At 40.6% G+C, this 21,576-nt stretch overlaps 1 protein-coding gene across 2 annotated transcripts in view; it reads right to left on the reverse strand.

The window, feature by feature from the left end:
* Positions 1 to 892: 892 nt before the first annotated feature.
* SNX27 (sorting nexin 27) overlaps positions 893 to 21,576 on the reverse strand; it is a 159,754-nt gene continuing 139,070 nt past the window's right edge. Inside the window, exons 10-13 of one of the 2 annotated variants that reach the window (XM_069218325.1) lie at positions 16,634 to 16,762; positions 13,039 to 13,098; positions 10,068 to 10,130; positions 893 to 8,979 (exon numbers count right to left, since the gene is read on the reverse strand). In XM_069218325.1, the coding sequence (XP_069074426.1) occupies positions 8,932 to 8,979; positions 10,068 to 10,130; positions 13,039 to 13,098; positions 16,634 to 16,762 (300 nt within the window). In that variant the 3' untranslated portion in view covers positions 893 to 8,931. The remainder of the gene's footprint in view (positions 8,980 to 10,067; positions 10,131 to 13,038; positions 13,099 to 16,633; positions 16,763 to 21,576) is intronic. The other variant, XM_069218326.1, reaches the window with a different exon arrangement.

Genomic DNA, 21,576 nt, shown 5'->3' on the forward strand with positions numbered 1-21,576 from the left:
GTTGTTTATTTAGTCAGGGTAGAAGTCACACTGCATTCTGATTTCTACGAGCACCATCACACCTTTCTATGACACTCTGAAGCTTCTCTAGCCACACACTAATGCACCACAGCATGACACTATATGCACCCCAGACCTGCCACTGTCGCACAGCAGCAGGGTGGAAGAAGCATTTGCAATGCATGGGTCTCGCATTTGCTCGAGTTAGAGTAAATTCCTAATTGGACTTATCTTGCCACATGAACTGAAAAGTAAAACAGGTGAGATAAGCGAGCCGATTCAAAGCACTACGGCCGCCATGAGCCTGAGCGCGGCTGAGAGACACAAAAGGAAAAAGAAGTTCGATCGCAGTCAAACTTATTGGCAAAAATGCAATTATCCATGTAACAGGGTTGGTCCCCAAGGCAGTAACAAAACCACCCCAAGGAGCTACAAACGTAAAGCATTTACCAATCTCAAAGGATTTTTGAAAGGCAAGCTCACGAACGAGTGACGTTGGAAAAGCTGTGCTTGCGCGCTGCTATGCTCTATCTAAAAATAGATATTAAAGCACCGATTTGTATTCTCAATTTACTTTCCTCTTGGCTGGAATCTGCCAAGTGAGATATGGCACAGCAACAAAAAAATTCCATGCGGTTTAATTTCCTGCAGCTACGTGAAGATGTCTCAACAACAGTGTCGCTTGAAGGGTTAAGAATCCACATTTAAATCCAATCACCGTGGTTATTAGAGTTTACGACAACCACCTCTTAATTTACAAAAAACACTAAGTGCCATTCAATTCTGTCCAGGATCCTGAAAGAGCAAGTCTGCATTTCTGTAAGCACAAGGCCTCACAACCGGCGAGCACTGCAACTGCCGAAGGAATCAAACACAAACGATCAACAACTGGTAAGTTTCTTCAATAAATCGATTTATTTAAAATAATATGTTACAATTAATTACACTAAAGTGACATTACCAAACAGCTTGAGAGAGTGGTTAGCTCTAGGGGACAAGTAATGAAAAACACTGTTAGCAAGGATGGTGATGTAGGTGAGGAAATAGGGAATCTTCACATTTCTTAAGTCACAAATAAAAAATACAGGATACTGCTGTGAAAATACAATTCGAGTCCTCTCAAATAAATAAACAACAACTGGCGTAATGGTGGAGACGAATGCTCCATCTTCCTGGCCAACTGAAGTGTGGGAGATTGGACATGCAAAAAAGAACTGGGAATGTTTATCAGCTGCCAGTTTTCAAGTCACAAACCTTCCCTTCAAATTCATACTGTGGACCATGTTGTGTTCACTTATTGCTCTGACTTGGGTTGGCTGTACTGTGTGCGGATAAGCTGGTCTGATGGAATACACAACAAGCTTGGAGAAGTGTCAGAGGCAGTTGGGGTCCTTCTTCTAAAGAGGCGTTGTACACCCCGAAATGTATGGACCATGTTTCAGGCCATTTTTAGAAGACGGCAGGCAAAGAGGCTACTGCCCATCAACTACGTCCATGAGCGCACGCGTGCTCTGGTTTGCACAGTCAGAAAGCAAAGCTGATTTGATGTTCACTGCATGGCACAGTCAATTTCTGCAATATTGGACCTTTTGCAAGTTCAAACCGGGAAGCCCAGAGAGGGAAAGCAGGTGGGCTGGGAAGCTGACCAGCACTATGTGGCTTTTCTCAATGCTCAGTAGCCTTTTCTAAAGCTCCACCAGCACCAGGATCAGACTCAAAGACTCGTCTAATCAAACAGAGAATTTCCCAATACGATCACATATGCAGCAAAAATATCTTTGTAAAAAACAGAACTTTACTGCTAAGCAAGCTTGAGTAAAAAGAGTAACACACATATCATTAGAAAGCATTATTTAAATGTTCAAGAAAGTGACCAGCAAGACAGTCGAAAACTAGATGTTGGATTTTTCAAACATATAAACTTATCACTCCTTGTGGCTATATATGAAAGCTTGAAACTATTCCAGCCCACTCGCCACCTCCAAGTATGTTTTAAAATGTAAATGGTCCGCCTTATTTCCCATGCATCGAAATACAAATGTCTCTTTGCTTGCCCGGCCAGAAACCTCATATTTTGTATTATTTCGACGGTGGGACGCCATCTTGTGAGCATCTATTATGAATGTTTAATCAATAATTCAAATAAAAGAAAATCACGCATAAAGTAACTAGGAACCAAATTAAACAGAGACAAGAGGACCATGACGGAGAGCAGAGTCAGAAAAACGAATCATTTCTCTTTTAAGAGCACAAATGGGAACCCTTAAATTCGGAGAGCGAAAGAAGAAAATGCACCAGCCCCATCACAAAGTCGGTTTTCACATAAATCTGAAGTTTCCTTTGCCGATGTGCAAGTCCCCGGACACTAAACCAACAGGTTCTAAAGCAGTTCTGGCATAGTGGAAAAACAGATGAAAATATTAGAACAAGACCCAACTCCTACACAGCACTGCCCACGACCGGAATAGCCAGCTTCCATCCCTTCACTGATCATACCGAGGATGAGTGAACACTCTACTGGTCAGACAAAGGCTGCAAAAGACCGGAGGGGCTCTGAGTGCTTGTACTATTCAGACACACACAAAAGGTCTCACTCGAGCAACTGGAAAAGACACAAGGCTCTTAGCCGCAGACAAACGAGCACCAATGCAGGCGGCTACGTGATTCAGCAGTATGTTCTGTCTAACTGTCTTATAACACTAAGGATGGCAAAGCGACCTATGGCATGGCCCCCTTTGCCAAATTATCTATCAAGTTCCAGGGTTACTCTGTCGGCTATTAAAAGCCTGTGCACATGGGCAAATGTGGAGTTTGGATATTGAAATTCCAATGAAGCACAAAATATTTGACACTGCTGGTTGTCCATTTTGGACTGAAAGCAACAGCAAAGACAGAAGGGGACTTGTGCACTTGGTTACTCCCTACCGCTGCACCAGAGCGAGCGCGCACAGGCTGTAGGACATAATATCCCTGGGAAAGAAGGCGAGCCAGGGCTTTCAGTGCAATCCTTGTGGAGGCTGCACATCTAGATGAAATGTCAAGATGCTTGCACAGGTATGGTACAATTTCCATGACTCAGGCTTCATGCAAATGAAAGGACCTGGCAAAGCCAACAATGTTTAAGTTGCACCCAAGAAAACATGGTTTGATACTGAACTATGTATATGAGTGATGACCCTGATACTTGGCCAAAAAGTACTTTTAAAAGGTCTAGAAAGGTAGATTAGTCATGCATGAAAAGTGTAACATTACATAATATAGATCTTATTTACAAGTTTACTTGGTTGGGAGTGAGGCACGCAACTCTGGACGAAAAGACTCATGTTCAACCCACACCGACCTAATACTGAAAGAACACAGAGAGAGCATACAAAAAAAAAAAAAACATGAGAAAGAAAAATATGGAAGGACTGGCATAGGAAAACTATGCTGCTGCCAGAGCAGGGGCGCAAACACAATACCGTGGGATGAATATCAGGAAAACAATTAAGATCCCCAATAAAAATAAGAAAGTGCATCTGGAAAGTGAAGGTAAGAGAAAGCTTCGAAATAATCTGAAGCACCAGCGTAGGCTGCAGAATAACACCAGCATACAAATGCATCACAGCAAGCTCCAGACCAATATAGCTGCTCATGGGTAATAACGGAGGCTGCTTTAACCAAGGGCGGAGAACCAAAGCAGACTCTGGAATAACATGCGCATGCCCAAGTGAAAGCTTGCTCTGGAACAATGAAGACTCAAAGAAGCACCATTCCATGGAAGGACGACATGATTCCAAGGAACAAAGGATTTTCCAAAGCAATGCGATAGCTGGTGGTTAAAAACAGTCCAGAATGGTCTGGAGTAATATTGCTGGTACGATCATTTATCTACAATAGTAGAGAACATTACTTTGCTCTGAGAAATGCCAAGGAAAGACAAAGTTGTTGCCGTGAGCAATCCCGTATAAGGAAACGGTAATTCCTAAGGTGTACAAAATCTTGGGCATGCTACGAAGAACTAAAGACATGAAATTTCTGCAAAGCGGAGAAAGCTGCTTTAACCCAGGAGCTAAGCACAATAACTTGGTGAGTGCAAATGCACTGGTCACAGAAAAGTCAACAGAACAAGCAAAGGTTAAAAAAAAAAAAAAAAAAAAAAAAAAAAAAAAAAAAAAAAACAACAACAACCTTCAAGGATTTCCACAGGAAAGAATACACACAAGGCCAAACAAAGGTGTTAAATATTTGCTCTACAAGACATTTATATTAAAAATAGACTTTGTACAATCTTCCTAAGCATACATTCGTACTGAGTTTGAAACACTCATTCAAACACAAGACCATATCTTACAGGTAGTAGACAAAGGAATGGCCTACACTTGTTATAGCAAGTGCCAAAATTTCTATAGCAGTTTCCACCTTCCGTACGGTAAAAACACCAATTAAAAAAAATCCCTCCAAGAGAGTTCTGAGCAGTCGTGCTCAGCACAACAGAGGACTGGGAACAGACTCGCTCCCTGTGACCGACTCCACAAGGAAGCAGAAGCCAGCAGTGATTTTTTATAAAAAAGAGGGTGAATCGTTCGCTACCTCATGCATGTTCTTGCGGGACAGACCGTGTCGCGGAGTACAGCCAAAGTCCATTGATTCAATGGAAGAAAGTGCTGGTACATCCATACTCCAAAACAGAAAACATGAAAGCACTTCACCCGTGTCTATCCCTTGCGACCAGAATGTCTTCTGGGACAGAAAATCGCATGTTTGCAAAAAAAATGTACAAGGAAACCAAAAATGGAAGGCCCACTGGGCAGGAAGTACTCCTGGGGACTGTAGCAGGAAGGGAAGATTCGAATGTGGAAGTGTATCCAGCAGCAAGTGTCCTTTCTTCTCCTTTAATATGATCTACAAAAAAGATTAGGCCTGTACTTTAGACTTACCTAGCCAGGAGGGGATACCTTATCTGATATCTAATTTCATAGCATCACCCTTCAGCATTGACATTTTTATTTTGGTCACAGTCTGCAACATCACTATTTTCTCCACAGCCTTTCAAGCAATCGCTAAAGTAAAGAAATTGTCTGCGATCGGAAGAGGGAAAGCATGTAGAGAGGAGGTGGCATGCAGTAAGGGAGAACGAGTGATATTTCCACCAGACTGCATTTTTCCATTTCCATGAGCAGACCTTGCAGAAGGGTAAAAGTGTTTTCAGGCTTAATGAATGTTTAGAAATGTTGGCAGGCCCACACGCAGCCACTCATCGACAAAAGGAAATCCATCAATCTGAGCTGAGCAATCAAAAAGTGCTATAGCTAAGAAGCAGCACGTAAGCTCATCTCTGGCCAGGATGCCAGATTGTTAGACTCACTGGAACTTAATCCAATTATTAACTTGTCTTTCGAGGCTTTTGCTTTATTGACTGCAGACTGAGCTATTGGCAGCAATTAGCAAGGAGCACTAGACCAACGAGCTGTCCAGTGTTGTTCAGCACAGTCTGGCCCACAATTCACAAACAAAATGCAGTGTTTCGGAGAACATTGAGAATGCAAATTCAAGCACGGATTTGGACATGATGTAAAGGACAAAGATGCAATTACCAGAGACGGGAGGTCATCTGAACATGCGGAGTGTAACATGCAACACACCAAAACAAGATCTGCCTAGCCAAAGCCTGCCCTAGGCTACCCTTATGTCAACAGAACACCCTCCAGTAAACAACCACCTCAACAGGGTCACACCAAACCTTGGACCCACTAGAACAGATGCTTTATCAAACACCAAGACCAGTGTAATTCCACTTAACATCACCCTAATTTTGAAGCATGCACTGTAAGTGCTTCACTTCACCAAGCAGACAGAAAGGCAAGCTACGTTTACTACCAATATTAAAGAGGCCAGAGGACAAAATATACACTAGGTTCCTTGACAGGCTCACAATACAATTTCCGTTCATAAGACGTTTCCACCCCCAGAGTGGGCAGACTAGAAAAGTGGCATTGGAGCAAAGAGAATAAGGCACTCAAGTCATGCTGACTTTCAAGTAAAACCATCCGCAGCCAGGTTATTCTGACGACAGGCGCCAATGCCTCAAAATGCATGCAGATCTTTAAAGGAATCAATGTTTTTGACAGATACTGTCCCAAAAATACCAGTTTCATCAAGGTCCTTTAAAATATGAATCTGTTGCCCTCTTACAAACATGAAAAGCAATGCTTAAACACTGAAGTGAGGGAAAATTAACTGGCCAGTCAATGTCTAAAATAACCCATCCACTTGTTTTGAGTGAGTAGAGAGAAACTGCATGTGGGATGCTGGATGCAGAGGGAAATCTTAATTTTTTCTTTGCTACTATTTTCTGTAACTAATTAAAGACTGATAGAAAGATTGATGATCACAGTATAGGACAAATAACAAGAAGGCCATTAAACTAAGCCTAAGTACCAAACCTTTGCTTGGTGGTTGACTCCGTGCACACAGAAACGTGAAAATGCCCTTAGGAGCAGGCAAGATTCTGGTAGTATCCTTCTGCACTAAAAGACAGGGCCTACCACAAGAGCAAGAAGTAAGGTTGGCTCTTGAACCTATCACCTACCAGTTCAACAGCTAGAATTTAATGCCCACAATACAAGATTAAAATAAAAGTAATGGTAGAACCTACTGCCCACCATACAAGATCATACCACAGCAGGCTTCGTTACACAACACTCACCACCTAAAAGTCGGCAGTATTTAGCTGTAGAAACCACTAAAAGAGGAACAAAGTATGAAATTCTAGCACTTACTGTCTACTGTACAAGAACAGCAGTTGTAGCACTGAAAATACTACAGGCTACCATACACGATTAGCATACAGGCCGCCAAGGTACAGAAAAAAAAATATATATATATATGCACCATATACAAATGGATCAAAATGAGAGTTCTACAGCCTTAATCAAGCGAACAAGGTTAAAATGAGGGCAATGCAGAAGTCAAACCATGCCTGGACCTGAACACAGGAAGTAAGCATCATCTATCAAGTAGAATGCTAGATAAAATATCTCCAAACATACAAATCTGAATGCAGAGGCAGGAAAGACCAGACAGTCCGCCATTGGTGATTTCCACATGGTAGTGTCTGGCTCCTAGCATGAGATCAAACATCAAAAAGTGTTAGAACCTGCAGTACTCAGGAAATACAGAAATCTGAAAGTTAAGAAAAGTTGAACTTTTTTTTTGCACTTAACACCAAGCAATGCAGAAATGACCCCACCATCTGCAGCCGACACATGCGTGGACCCATGAGAACCTGACTACTGATATGGGAGCCACGAAACAACAAGGGAAGTGTATCGCAGTCTTCAAATCCTGGCATGCACCAGAGAATAAGAGGCACCGCAGTAAAAATCCAGACTACCACTTTCACAAGTGAGCTGCATGTGGCTAGCATTTGCATATAAAGCCCGAAAGTGCTGCGTGCAAATCCAGATGAACTTTATAGGTATGGATACTCCAGTTTCAACAGGAGTGAATAGGTAAGTACATCTAGATCTCCCATAACACAATACCAGTTTTGGTCTACTATTCTCGCGAGGTCATTCACAAACTTATCAGTTGCCGAAGAGGCACTCAAAAAATGCTCCCCTGGTCTTAATTTTCTGTCTAAAATTACTTTGCTGGGCCATTTGATAATTTTTGGCAACCATTGCCCTAGCTCTTCTATATCACCCTCAAATTCATTTATTTATTTATTGTTTACACAAATCAGTATGTTCAACTCTGGCCTTCCATCAACTCATATTCTACTATTCCTCTGCATCTTAGTCCTGTAACCAAAATTGGCCTCTCCTGCATTCAGGTTCCTTATAGTTATGGTCTTATGCTCTACTGATTTCAACATCTGTTGGGAACTTAAACATGCTTTGTAATGTCTCATGTACAAACGAGAACACATCACAGGGCCTGAAAGGTGTGCTTGAGCCATCAAGTTAGCATACGCCCTACAGGCAAAGGAAGAGATCATATTGAACCTGCCAGGCAGTAGCAAACTCTGAAGTCGCTACTACCCAGGTGAGGGCATCGCGCAGTCTATTAGAGAACGAAACACCGGCTGACTCCAAGCATAATGGTGGTCAAGCTGTTCAACCTAATGACTGTTCTGGAGAACTCACTCTTTTCAGCAAACAGACCAGAAACACTGCTCAGAGAAGATCGCATTCTCAGATGCACATTTCTCAAGTTAGAGACAAAGCTGCGTTACCTGGTATCTCACAATATGGAGCACCACACGGAAACAGTTGCAATACACAACAAATACTGACACTGGAATGGAGCTAATGACTTGGAAATGGAGTACTGAGAACCAAAGAGGTGTACAGTAGAAAACATGAGAATAAATCAGCTGCTGAAGGCATCAGAATGGATACCTAAGCAGCTGTACCACCAGGGAGCAGCTTGAGCACAGCACGAAGAACAAAACACACAAACGTGAGACATTTGTAAACTTAATACTTCAAGACGCTGGTGGTGCATTTCCTGCTTGGGGGAAGGAAGTGGGTAGTGTGATGAAGCTACAGGAAAACTCCCAAGGAAGGACAGATGTCAATGTGGAAAAACAAAAGTTAGAAAGAAAAAGGTAATGATATGAATTTTTTAAAGAAATGCATATGTATGTATATATATATTTCTGTATTTATATATCTATACATATATGTCTATTAGTGCAAATGGATGAAGTGAGCCATTTCCAGTTGAAAAATAGAGTCCATGCAGAACCTCTAGAAAAAATGTGCTCGGTCCGGTCCTTCCTTGAGCTTGACATGCCCACTGCCAGTCTCTAGTCTTAATCCGGAAACATGAAGTTCACAAATGGTATTAATATTTAGTTTAGGGCATTTTTCTTTATAATACAATGAATTTTCTTCTGTTCCTTCTTCTAAATGGTCGTTGTTAGTGTTCATCAGTAGGTAGGGGCTAGGTGGTGGTATCACGCTGTTGTGACCGTAGCAGCTGAAAGATGTTCTGGAAGAAAAAGCAAAATGATGTGGTCAGAACAGTACCACAATCACAAAAGAACCTAGTCTTGTTACAAGATCACAGGCATATAGTGCCTCAGGTGAAAGTTTGTGACAGGGTTATCTACACACAGCAGTTTCATTCTCATACTTTTCAGAAACCAACTACACATGCTTGTTTTTAACTACAAGATATCAAGTAACAGACAGATCAAGGCCAAAGTGATTCATAAACAAGCCGGCCTATCTGAAAGGAAAGCATTTCCACCTGGTCTACTAGAACTGTGACCAGCTACAAAGAACCACAAAATACTTATTTTGACATGGACCCTACAGGAAATTAAATTTGATCTAGTTGCTAAGTTGTGGGTTTTGCCACCAGTGGACCATATGTTTTGCTAAGCTTCTACTGGCCAAATGTGTGAACAAATCTATTTTGCTTTGACTCCGATGCTTATCAGTCAAAACAGTGTTAAGAAACATGTTAAAGCCCAGAATCAGATGCCATATAAAGAATTATTTTATGTTTGAAGACCAAATGGAATGGCTCACTTTTCCAACAGAATTTGCAGATCTCTTTCCAAAATTTTTTATTGTCTCAAGGCTCTCTTTAAGCAACCACTTGTAACAATGACCTACTTTGATTTCATCAAAGGCTTTCTCAATAGGGATCTTGTATGCAGTGTACACAGCAATTAAGCAATTCTAAACCTTCTTAGACAAAATACATTGGTGCTGAAACTAAAGAAGGTGAAAGATCAACTCAGGGGATTCAAATTATCCAGTTCTAAAACAGAGTCAAGGCATGAACAATCCTAATTATTCTACACTCCATTACTGATCTACAAGTGAGCTGTACATCAACTCCTTCCATTGCACCCCTCCCCCAAAATCTCATCTCCCTCTGGTCTCTCTACAGCCTTTCCCTTAACTAAACTATTGCACTCCCAAATCCCGTCTGTGCCTTGGGGGGTTATTCACAAGGTCAGGATTCTATAATTAGAAGTAACCATCAGAATAAAGTGTCAAAGTATAGCCACTAATCTTTGCTACTGAACTGAATAAAGTGATGAAACATACCCCCAAAATAATTACCTTACTGCACATACTGTCATTACTGCAATTCTTGTTATCCTTGTCTGTTGCTTCCTCTTCCACCTACAAATGGACGAAACAGGGAAAATTACCTCATGGTGGTTGAGGCATACCACATTCATTCTTTTTCCTTCACATTTGTTTGGGAATTGGCCGCCGGCTGAATTGAAAAATTAAAAAAGAGCAAAAAAGTATTTTTGAAGAATAGACTCTCTCTTTAGAAGAAAGGACCGCACTTAAACATCTTCCTCATGCACAAGACCCGCTTCCCCCAACAGTGCGTCACCAGCTGCCCCCTCCTATTACCTACCATGTGTCTTACCACATGGATAGGCGGAGCACAGCGCAGGTGTACCAATGGGAAGGGTCAGTGGTTGTTGTGAATGAGAAGGAACAAATATATAGTTTACCGGAATCACCAGAAGATACATTTTAATACTCTGTCTTCACTGACTGCGGACCCATTTCATTCCACAAAAGTGCTAGGAAACAGAGATGTCATAAGGTAGACAAGGTCAAAGGCTGCATCTTTGCAAAAAGATGAATCAAAGGAAAAACGCTTACAGAAAGCATAAGGATGTGCTCATGTAGGTACCTGAAAAATACCAGTACTATGTAATGCATTCAAAACATTATGGGTGCTGCCTTTGCTCTGGCGGAACCAACATGAACTCCTGGAAGAAGCTACATTCCTAATGACACAGAATCTAGTAATGACACAGGATCAATTAAAACTTTCCCCTGCAGTTTGTGCCTCTAGCGAGTCCAAAATAATTATTGATCAGATAGTCCAAATGATTTCTTCAAGTAAATTTAGTCTCCAAGTAAATCTTGAGACATCTAGATATATCCATGTGGTGTTTTATCAGCTGAGAAGGTATGATGTCTTCAAATGAAATCATAATTGCTTGGTATTGTTGCACTACGAAATAAAGTAAATGAAGATAACTAGGATCTTTGTAAGATGGTCATCTCTGATTCTACTACTTCGATTCCTGACAACAAGCTCCGATTCCAAAATTGCCTAGGACCATGTAAATCATAGGAAAGTGCTAAAAATGAACTTCAGATAACACACTAGCAGATCAAGCAATCTCAAGCAAACAGAGTTGTCCCAAACAGGCGCATAAAAAAGCAACCTCTCAAAATGCTTCTTCATAGCCCCATTTTTCATGGGAAATATATTGTCTGCCTTATTAGGATTAAAACTCAATCTGAACACATTAATTTACTGCATGGATATCAAGATACAATCCAGAGAGGTTTTTAAAAAAAGAGATTTAAATCTTTCAAGAGTACAACAGAAGCCAGCAGATTCTGCATATTACATAATGAATTGCTACATTAACTTTGGTAAAGCCCAAATGAACTTATACAAGGTAATCAGGAACCAAACAAGTTTATTAACACCAGGACACGGAAGACCGTTCAGTGGGGGGAAAAAAAAAAAAAACTCCCTAACACTGAGTTCTGGACGATCGTAAAGTTCCAGGGAGCTGCTCAAGGCGAAGTGACTCAAGATCAATTTTGATAAGACAAGAATGGCATTAAGAAGCCTCTTAGAGTTGCAGGCTTCTTGCATTTCTTAACAGTATAATTAAGCAGGACTAAAAGAGAATGAGCAACATATTCAGAATACCTAAGAGGATAGCATTCCCACCAGAATCTTTCTTAACAACACAAGAGGCACACTGCGGTCACAGAGAAATGGATTGCAAATAAATATATGCAACAAAAGATCCATAATTTAAACAGTAACTGCATAATCTGATATTGGCCACTCGTGGAATATGGAAGCAACACCAAGATGCTGGCATGAATATTCACTTCTGCCAAGAGGAATGATGCTGAGAGAATTTAGTTCTGAAGGATCCTCTCACACAGCAAACAGTCAGTTGGCAAAAGTAAAAGAAAAAGTCATTGCTACTTGTATAGATAAGTTAAATAATAACAGATTTGTTGTCCTTTGGAAGGCAAAGTCAAGTAACTACTGATCCGAGCCCAAGGAAGAATGCTCTGAGCTTATTATACCGTATATCAAGGATAATATTCTCCGATGACAATGAACCACAAGTAACCTGATAACATACCTTCAACAGTTGATGTTGTGGAAGAATTATGTGCCTTTAATGCTTGTGATATTGACAGTGGTCCCAAACTAGATGTGTTGAGACGTTGAACAATCTCAAGCGGCGCGCGACGTGTGTATGTGCTGGGGGTCCAGTAGGGGTCGGAGATTATGCACGATATGCTGAAATTGACATTGTTTTGGCAAACCCGATGTTAACACAAGAAATGGCAGACTGACACTTCCTTCAAAGATGTTACTAACATCCCCAGGGCAACCTTGAAGAGAGTTTCAGGAGTCAAAGTGTTGGTGGTGCTAACCTCATTGGAATTTTAAAGTGCTTTGCGATCAGATATAGTGGAAGACAGTATGATCGGCAGTACTAATCTTCTTTTCTTCCTCAGCTTAAGTCTTGACATTTTCTGGAGTGTCTCCTGAGCTGGTTGTGGACGGAGTGACAGTCTTGGTGGGCTTGCGGTGTAACAGCACATGAAACCATACACATTATTTGAAGATCGAAACGGCCAAGTCATTCTCAGGCACCCACAGTGGAGTAGCACAGTTGGCCTCTAACCCCAATAGTAAGTAACAATAGCCACCAATGACAATGGTCAGCAATCACGCACGTCCACAGGACCATATGAACAGCCATTGTACAAGTAACCCCCAAATAAGCGATAGTGTTCTTTCATGTCCGTTCTGTACTAAAATAACCCAGTCATATCCCCTTCCAAAATCCAAATATCCACCACCAGAATTGTATTCACATAATTTCCAATATACATAGACCTGGAGTGATTCCACTGATCAATTATGCCCAAAACCAATACCATGTTTCAAATCTGCCCAGACTGGCAGTGACTTGATTCTCATACACACAAAACAGAAAACATTAAACGTTACCTCTTTTCTCCATTTTCGCTCGCAAAAGACCCTCTCGAAGCATTCATGCATGTAGTTAAACTGCAAAGAAAGATACGTTTACAATCATTAACCACAATGAATCCAAAAGGGATTCATTCACCTTAGGTAAAAAACACTAAGATGAACACTGGTAAAGGCTTTGTTTCGATGTCGATTAGTCAATTTTTCAAGATAGAACATTGGGAGCTAAAGCTGCTCTAAAATGCAGCGTCGTGAAAAAGCATCATGTGGAAAACAACAAATCAAAAATTATGAGGAAATTCTTTTCACATGTCTTCTAGATAGTTCATCAGTCAAGTTTACATGGACTAATCTGTTTTAACATGCGACACCTGGAAGTCAGAATTACCTTCATATCATCCTATTTCTTCTAGTGGCATGCATCCTTGATTCATAAACAATAGAATACTGTTGCATGTGTCTGATCAATGAAATACTGAACATATTCTTAGGTGAAGAAAGCATTAAATAAATTCAATTAAGTCTACAAAAAGTAAACATTTCTGAACTTTAATTAAAAAAAAAAAAAAAAAAAAGTTACACATGTAAAAATCATTCGACTGATAATGCCATGGTGTGCTACTTTTAAAGCACAAAATGTAAGCAAAATGTATCATATGAATAGGATGCATACAAATAGCTTCCTAGCACCAGACAAAATCCAAACTGGTTATTTCAGCAACTGTATGGCCACGCTGAGAGAGAGATCAGTTACCCCCTCCAATACATTATTATATTTTAAGTGGTACATTTTCTGGAACGGTCTTCAAAGTGGGTCATGAAGAGATATTCCATCCACACCTTAATTGGGAAAACTCTTTCCGTAAGAGGTCTTCTATACAAACTTAACCTGGGCTGCCTCACTGTCTGCAGAGGAAGTTTATATAGAGCATCTTTTTTCACTATTCCTGAGATTCACATTTTCTGGTCGGCCTTACGAATGTCTTTCTCTCAGTAAAACTACCTTTCTCTGGGAGCTACACATGTTCTGCCAAAGTTAATTCCCCCCCTCCCCCCACTTGAACCCATGTAAAATGAACAACATTTGCCAGGAAATGTCGTTTTACTTGTAGCCATTCCTTAAGCCAAAAGCTTCATGCCCTGTGTACAGAAAAAAATAATACTTGCTGTTTAATATCAAACTCTTGAAGAACTCACTGTTCTTTTGTTGTAAAGATCATCTCAGATTGTCTCGCTAATTAGACAGTTTAAGTTGCATCCTTATTCCATATACTGTCCCTCTCCAACAGAGAGATTCCTCCAAACAGCGATTGTAAAAAAAATTCTAAGATTATTTAAGAAATTCCAATCTATTAATTGACCGGATATCTGCACATGAATGTATTTTACAATGCGGGGCCATAAAAAAATAAAATAAAAGGATTGTGGCCAGCATCTGGCCTTTACCAGGTAAAACAAACACTGATCCACCAAGTCAGTCACTGTTGCTCGCCTAAGGATTGCTGCCCTTCGAGACATCTGTGAAGCAACCACCTGGGGATCAGTTACTACATTTGCTAAGCACTAGTGCATTGGCTCAGATTGAAAAACAGACATTTTAGTGAGGGCTTCCTTCATACCGTGTTTGCTTGGCTTAATCTTATTTTCTCTTACCATGGTTCTGGATCTCACTTCCAAAGAAAATATATCTTAAGCTTGCTACAGACTTCTACTGTTTATGGATAGCTCTGAACATCAGTCAAACTTATTCAACTGCAATCCTGGTTTTCGGTTTAAATCTTTGAAACTCTCCCCCGCTTCCCAGTGGTTCTAAAAGCAAATCCACGACCTTTGAGGTCAAGTTCCTTTCACTGAGGTAAGTTTGCTTCTAAATCGAACTGCCTAACTAGCCCTCACCATGCACCTTACTGCTACCCTGCTGGTAGCCATTTGTAGGAGAAAAAAAATTGTGGAAAGTGTTTTCAGTCAAAAGGTGCTGATTGACTGATTTGACATTTTCAAAATTAAAATGGACACAGAATGTTGGCTCTTATACGAATGTATGCATAGGCTACTTTAAAAAATGTGGTCAATGCATACCAGAGAGAATCCCATGACTTAAGGAAATGTTCAGCACATGCAACACAACGTTTTTTCATATTTTTTTAAAATATATTTTGTAATAGTTCACACCTTTTTAGACATCTAAGCTCCCAAAGGCAGATAAGTATCTTAGGTTTGTGTGGAGGAAACGAACTGAAAATCCCTTGATACCCCTCCTTTGGGCTAGACTCAGGATTATAGCAAAAGCTAGGAACATCACACCTGCTAGAGAATCTATCAGGATACAGATGAGCCGTGGCCCAGACCTACCAGAATCAATACATACAACACTTTTGTATTGCAAAATAGGTATTTATGTGGCTAGCAAATGTAATTTCTATAATCATAAGGATATAATCATAAGCATAACAGCAATAATGAACATTATGACAATAAATAGAATAGACCCCCAAACAATGTGCATCACACATCCTTAGTGGATTTGACGAGGGAGATAAACTTTAAACTTTGCCATTTGGCCAGTCGGTTGGTGCATGCTAGAAAGCGGAGACTGATGAAGATAATACCAGCGTTGTTGTACATTCCACAAGTTTGTGGGGAAGGCAGTAATAAAGGTGTAATCAGAATTTTCACCAAGGCAGTCAGAAAGGGAGTTTGGAGGGAATTTTTTTTATTTATCCAGCGTCAGCACCACCATAATAAATCAAGTTAGAAAGAAGGATCAGAGTGAAAACGGAAGAGCAGAGACAGTAGAATTGAATCTTGTGCTTTGCCCCGTGTTTTAGCCCAAAGTGGTCAGAGAGAAGGGGCAACTTTCATGTGCGGACCGTGCCAAAGTCCAGCCCCATTGAAGAAAAAAAAAAAAAAAGGGCACACATGTGAAAGAACACTCATGCACTGGTGGCTACAGGATTATTTTTTAAGCAATAGTGTTTTTCTTTATGAAGCTTTCTCTAGTTCCCCCTGTGTAAGCAATTCCCAACCACTCTTAAACTAATATGGATCCAGTCCCAGTTCTGGCCCAGGATGGTTTCCTTTCCCAGGTGTGGAACATTGCCCTATTCTGGCCTAGCTCAAGGATAATCACTTGTTGTTTAACTACTCTGTGTTCTCCCGATGGCTCGGTATTCTTCATATATGTAGGTATGTCTTCCAGTAATTAACAGGTCCTAGATCAGTTGTGGATCCCTGGTCAGGTTGTGCATTCACAGTCTTCTCACTTGGCTTCCACCAACAGACCCCAGACTTGGTGGCTGTGCAGGTTTCTTATTCTTATTTCAAACAAGATCCTGGTCACTGCCTTTTAATTTATGTTGGCTTCTATAACTTGTGTTGTAACCCAGCTACTACACTGGTGCACTGAACAACTGTGCACCCAGCAGTCTACTTTAATAGCAGAGAAATCATTTTAGCCTGGTACAGTCACAGCACCTTACACCAACTATATTACGAAATTTCCAGAATGGTAGTGAATTGAACACATTATAACCTAATTCCCACTGAAAGATATTAGTCCTGGGCAATGCTGTGAAGGCCCATCTGGCTGTCCAGTGCAAGACGAAGTACTTACATATGGCGTGAAGATCTTGACCCATCGAGGCTTCTTCTCCCCCCGTGCGTATTCAAAGCAGAAGGCCATCCCTTCCTCATCAGTGTCCCATCGTTGCATCTCATCCCACTCGAAGGATATGACTTGGTTCTAAAACAGGGCATGAGACATGTCACTTCAGAAGGTGGACTGATTCAGAGCTCATATTTGGGGCAGAGGGAGCTGAAGTCACAAAACTGAATTATTGCAACAAAATCCAAAAATGAGCTAATCTAAGAAAATATATTTAGATTAAGCAGCAGACTCATTGTATTGAATATACACTTGAGCATACAAAACTATTTTCTTTGTAACACAATCATCTAAAACAGATTGTATTAAATAGCTGACAAGTGATTACTAAATCATTATTCTGGGTTCTAAAGTCAGCAGGCATACCACATCTCTTCCAAGGTACACTAGCTGGTCATCATGTAAAACTATTATTGAGAAGGAATTCAATGATATAAAAACATCACAATGTTGTTACTTTGCGATGTAGAAGATGCAGAGATGTCCGGCAGGATAATGGGAAGGCAAAAACCAAGATGGTAAATCATAATGTAGCTCTCAGACACACCCATGGCTCAGATTCTGAACCCCCAAAGTCGTATGCAAACAATAGCCTGTGACTGAAGCTAAACATGTATAGATCAAAATGTTTTGGGGAAATGCAAGCCAAGAAAAATCAATAACCTGGCACTATCATCGTATTTGGTTTAAGTACTTGACCTCACATTTTATGTTCCATTAATGACAATAAACTGGTATTGGGCTCATTTAATCAGCCTCCAAATGCCAAAATACTAGTCTAGGATTTGAGACTAATGCAGAATTTTACATTTTTCCCCCAAATGACAATCTCAATTTACAAAAGCGAAGTGCTTTCCTGAAACCATGGTGAACAGACGCCTTGTGTCAGACACCACAACAGTGGTTCACACAATCAAATAACTATCTTGAAAGGGAAGTTAGAAATCAATTGTTCTCATTTAAGTGCAGAGGAGAGCAATACAAATTATATGGCATGCAGACTTTTCAAACAGTCTAGTGAATAACAGGTCTTATACGAGTCATTCACAAGGCACAACAGTGTTCTCTTCTTGAAAGAATGGCAGACATACCAGACTCATGTTTGCCACCCTGGCTGCTTCTGAATATTTTCTACTCCTTCCCTTATTAAGAAGGAAGTTGCCTTTGCAAGTTGCTCAGTTTTCCAGAGCCAATAATGCCACTAGTGATTTGGTTTAAGATTGTGGCAAAAGCCATTAAATGAATTATTAATGCAGAAAAATGTATTCCAGTACTTCGTCAGTTTTAACTTAAACAAATTAACCGCATTTGCAATCAAATAAACTTTGTTAGTTGTAATTTGAGGTAAATAAGGTCTATCGAATTTCACTATTAAACTGTGATATGAACCTGTATGCAAGTCTTCACAACGTGAGTAAATATAAGCTGAACAGTTAAAGTAATTACGCGTTAACTTATTTAAACTTCCCTACAATGCAAGCAGGTGATCCTTCTTGCTAGCCTGGCTGAAGAAGGGTGATACCCTGAAACCGGTCCCAGGATGCTTGTTTCCAGTCCAGGGAGGACCTGGCCTGGCAGTTTGGGCTGGACTGTTCCCACGAGGAACAGGGTCAAGACTGATTTGCATATGGCTGGGTCCGAACTGGGGTGGCATGGTGAGCAAAAGAACGATGGATTAAACCCAGATCTGTGACTGGGGGTGAGTGTTTGCACTGTCAGCACTCCGTCCATCATCCTTTTGTGTTACTGATCTTTCTATCTAAACCTGTAGTCCTACCTTACTTTCCTACTCATTTCCCACACGAAAGGAACTTTATGTGTTTCACCACAAGTAATTAGGGCAAAACATTTTTTTTTTTGAATGAGCTTATAAAGCTCACTACGGCCTAAAAGCTATCCTGGCACCGAGTTAAATGGCAAAACACAATTAGATAACAGCATCAGTTCAAGCAGATTCTGTGTAAAGCTGGGTCTTCAAAGTTTTAATACTTTACACAATTTGTTTTCTTCCACGACTTGGAAGTTCAAACGTTCTGGATTTTCTTTCAATAAAGGAATAAAGCCGGACAATATAATCTGACAATGACCCTGCCTGTGGAAGTGTGGTTTGTTCCACCACAGTAACAATGTAGACATCCTACTAGCCTCCGTGATCCTTAGGAGCTCTTTATTAATCACACTGGAATCCTAATCTTCATCTGATGTTTGGTTAGACACTAATTGATAGGGGGTTCTATTGGCAATGTCGGCTAGTGAGGGAAGGGTGTTGTAGGTTGCGGTATCACTTTTGCGGGTGGTTGATAAGAATGTGGATTGGGTGAACTCAAAAATATATAGGGGTTAGCAGTCATCTCTCAGTCTCTCGAAATTTCACTTTAAGTTGACCTGTATGATAAGCAGTACCAAAAGGATCCTGGGGGGGGTCAGATTCTGTCTCTGTTCTCTTCTTGAGCAGCTTTGTCCGTGGCTGCAGAGTTATCTTGCAGGGTGATATGTTCACAGGCAACATCACACATAGAATAACCTTCTCAAAAACTATACCAAGTGCTTAACTTTTTGCTTTAGATGGTCATTAACTATTATTGAGTTTGTGTCCTCACTATCATTAACAATACAGCACCAATTTTGATAAGACAATAATGAAGAGGAGAAGTCAAGGATTTTACTTTTTGTGACTAACATTTAGCAGGTGGTGACATAACTGAAGAGTTTTTCTTCACCTCAATGAAAAGGAGGCAGCGCTGTAACATTTTTTAAGAGCTGTTAGGTGTGAGTGTGGCTCATAAGAGGCGGGGACTAATTCATCCGCCTGAGGAAATCTTTTATGGTCTTGATGGTTCCTGGTGGCAATTGTGAGCTTTACTCTCCTGCGATGGGAAGGGGGGTGCTCTTAACACACTGACTCCTAGATGACGCACTGTCTTAGATTTTTTCTTAAAAACAACAGAAGAATCTGCACTTTTGATAGTTACGTTTAGCAGAAAAATTCCTGCAAATTTTGCAGTCTTTTAGCTCAGATTTGGGCATGTATACACACTGTATGAGGATCATCTGTGTAGATACTTCTTCAACCTCAGGCTCTGAAAGAGATTCCTTTCGATGATTCCATGGTTAAAAAATATGAGCCAGATGAAGCTTGATGGTGGATTTAGTCACACACAAAAGGAAAGATCAAGAAAAGTGATAGCCTGAAGTTAAAAGACAGAAGTATCTGTTTGAAGAGAGAACAAAGCTCTGGGTCTCCCTTCCCACATGACATGTAGTAGAGATCTTGCTTGGACCTCTAGTCCTTTTCAGTGAGGTGATTGTGCTACAGAAGTTACGCTAGTGCAACATAATTAAGGTATTTTGTACTTGGATACTGCTACTATAAGGTTACCATGCGACTTCCCCCCCTAGACTTCTGGAAATGATTCAAGAATGAAAATATATGAATCCTGTGCTGAATAAACCTATATTCCTGCTGGGCATAGACTAGGAGTAAGGCTGTTAATAGATAAAACTTATGCCTCAGATGCAGAGCACATCTGCACATGATGGCGTTAGCATAGGTTTGTCAGAGGAAAAGACCACCAGTTTGGTACACATTTTCCCATAAACTATCAGTACATTTGATGCAACCATGATGGATGACAAAATGCGGTAGTTTAACACACAGCTCTTAACAGCGCTCTAGGGGCCACCAATGAATAACTATTAGGATCCAGGGACCCCTACCTAAGCACTTTCGACAATATGAACCTCAAAACAATAGTCAAAAATACAGAAACAATTGTGAATCAAACATATACACAAATTATCAAATGTTTTCTTTAAGTCACAAACAAACACAAAATGCAAAAATCGAAATTTTAATAGGAAGGCTGGAACTTTTTACAATGAACTGGTAAAAGAAAAAGCGATAAGCATGTTCATATTTAGTAATGGCTCGACTATGCTGATTCGACTGAGGTCACCAATCATCCTTACTAGATTCAGTTTGCTGTACTTGCCCTGCCCCAACAAATCAAGATAGACAAAAGCTTAACTGTTAGCTTCCGATTTCAAATTCAATCATATTTATGGAGAATTTAAAAATTTCTTCACTTTAGAGTTTTTGTGCATATACACTTTATTAAGCTGATAATTCTTAAATTTCTGAACAGTCAGGGCCTCCCGAGTATAAGTTGCACTCCACACATTAAACATCACTGGTTTAACAGATTTTATAGCAGTTTGCTATGCGGACATTTAGGGGTAGGAATACCCGTATGCAGAGTAAGAAAGCCTGCAGATAGGAGTATTAGGAAACATTTCTCATGTTTGAGCAGACATCCAAATAACTATGCATGCCGCTGCTCAGCACAAAAAAAAAAAAAAAAAAACAAGCCTGACAAACAAGTTACTTACTCTTGGTAATGCCTTATCCAGTAGAGACCATCTAGCCCCGGATTCCTTAACTTAGAATATTCCCCAGGCATTAGACTGGATCTGGAAATATTCAAGCAGTACTTCTGTGCACAGGTGGGTGGAGTCGTTCAGCTCTGTGTTGTCGGTGCCAGAAGTGGCTTGCACACTGTCTACATAGGTGTCGCCCCAGCGCACTGGCATCAGTTTCTTTTCGGGACATTTCTGCACCAGAAGCAGAGCCACAACAGAAGGCTGATGGACCAGCGTGCGGACACTAAGGACTACAAATGTTACCCTATGTTGAGAAATCCATTTGCAGAGCAGGGAGGATTGGTAAAGAATTGGTGGCTAGACAGTCACTAATAGGTAAGGCGATACCAAAGGTAGGTAACTTGTTCATCTGATAGAGACTTCAAGCTGCAGACTCTGTACCTTGGAATTGGTACCCAAGCAATACCTCCCTGGAGAAGAATCTGCAAACAGATTTAGACCTGAAAATCCAG

The sequence above is a fragment of the Pleurodeles waltl genome, chromosome 12, assembly GCF_031143425.1.
Source record: "Pleurodeles waltl isolate 20211129_DDA chromosome 12, aPleWal1.hap1.20221129, whole genome shotgun sequence".
Classification (NCBI taxonomy): Eukaryota; Metazoa; Chordata; class Amphibia; order Caudata; family Salamandridae; genus Pleurodeles; species Pleurodeles waltl.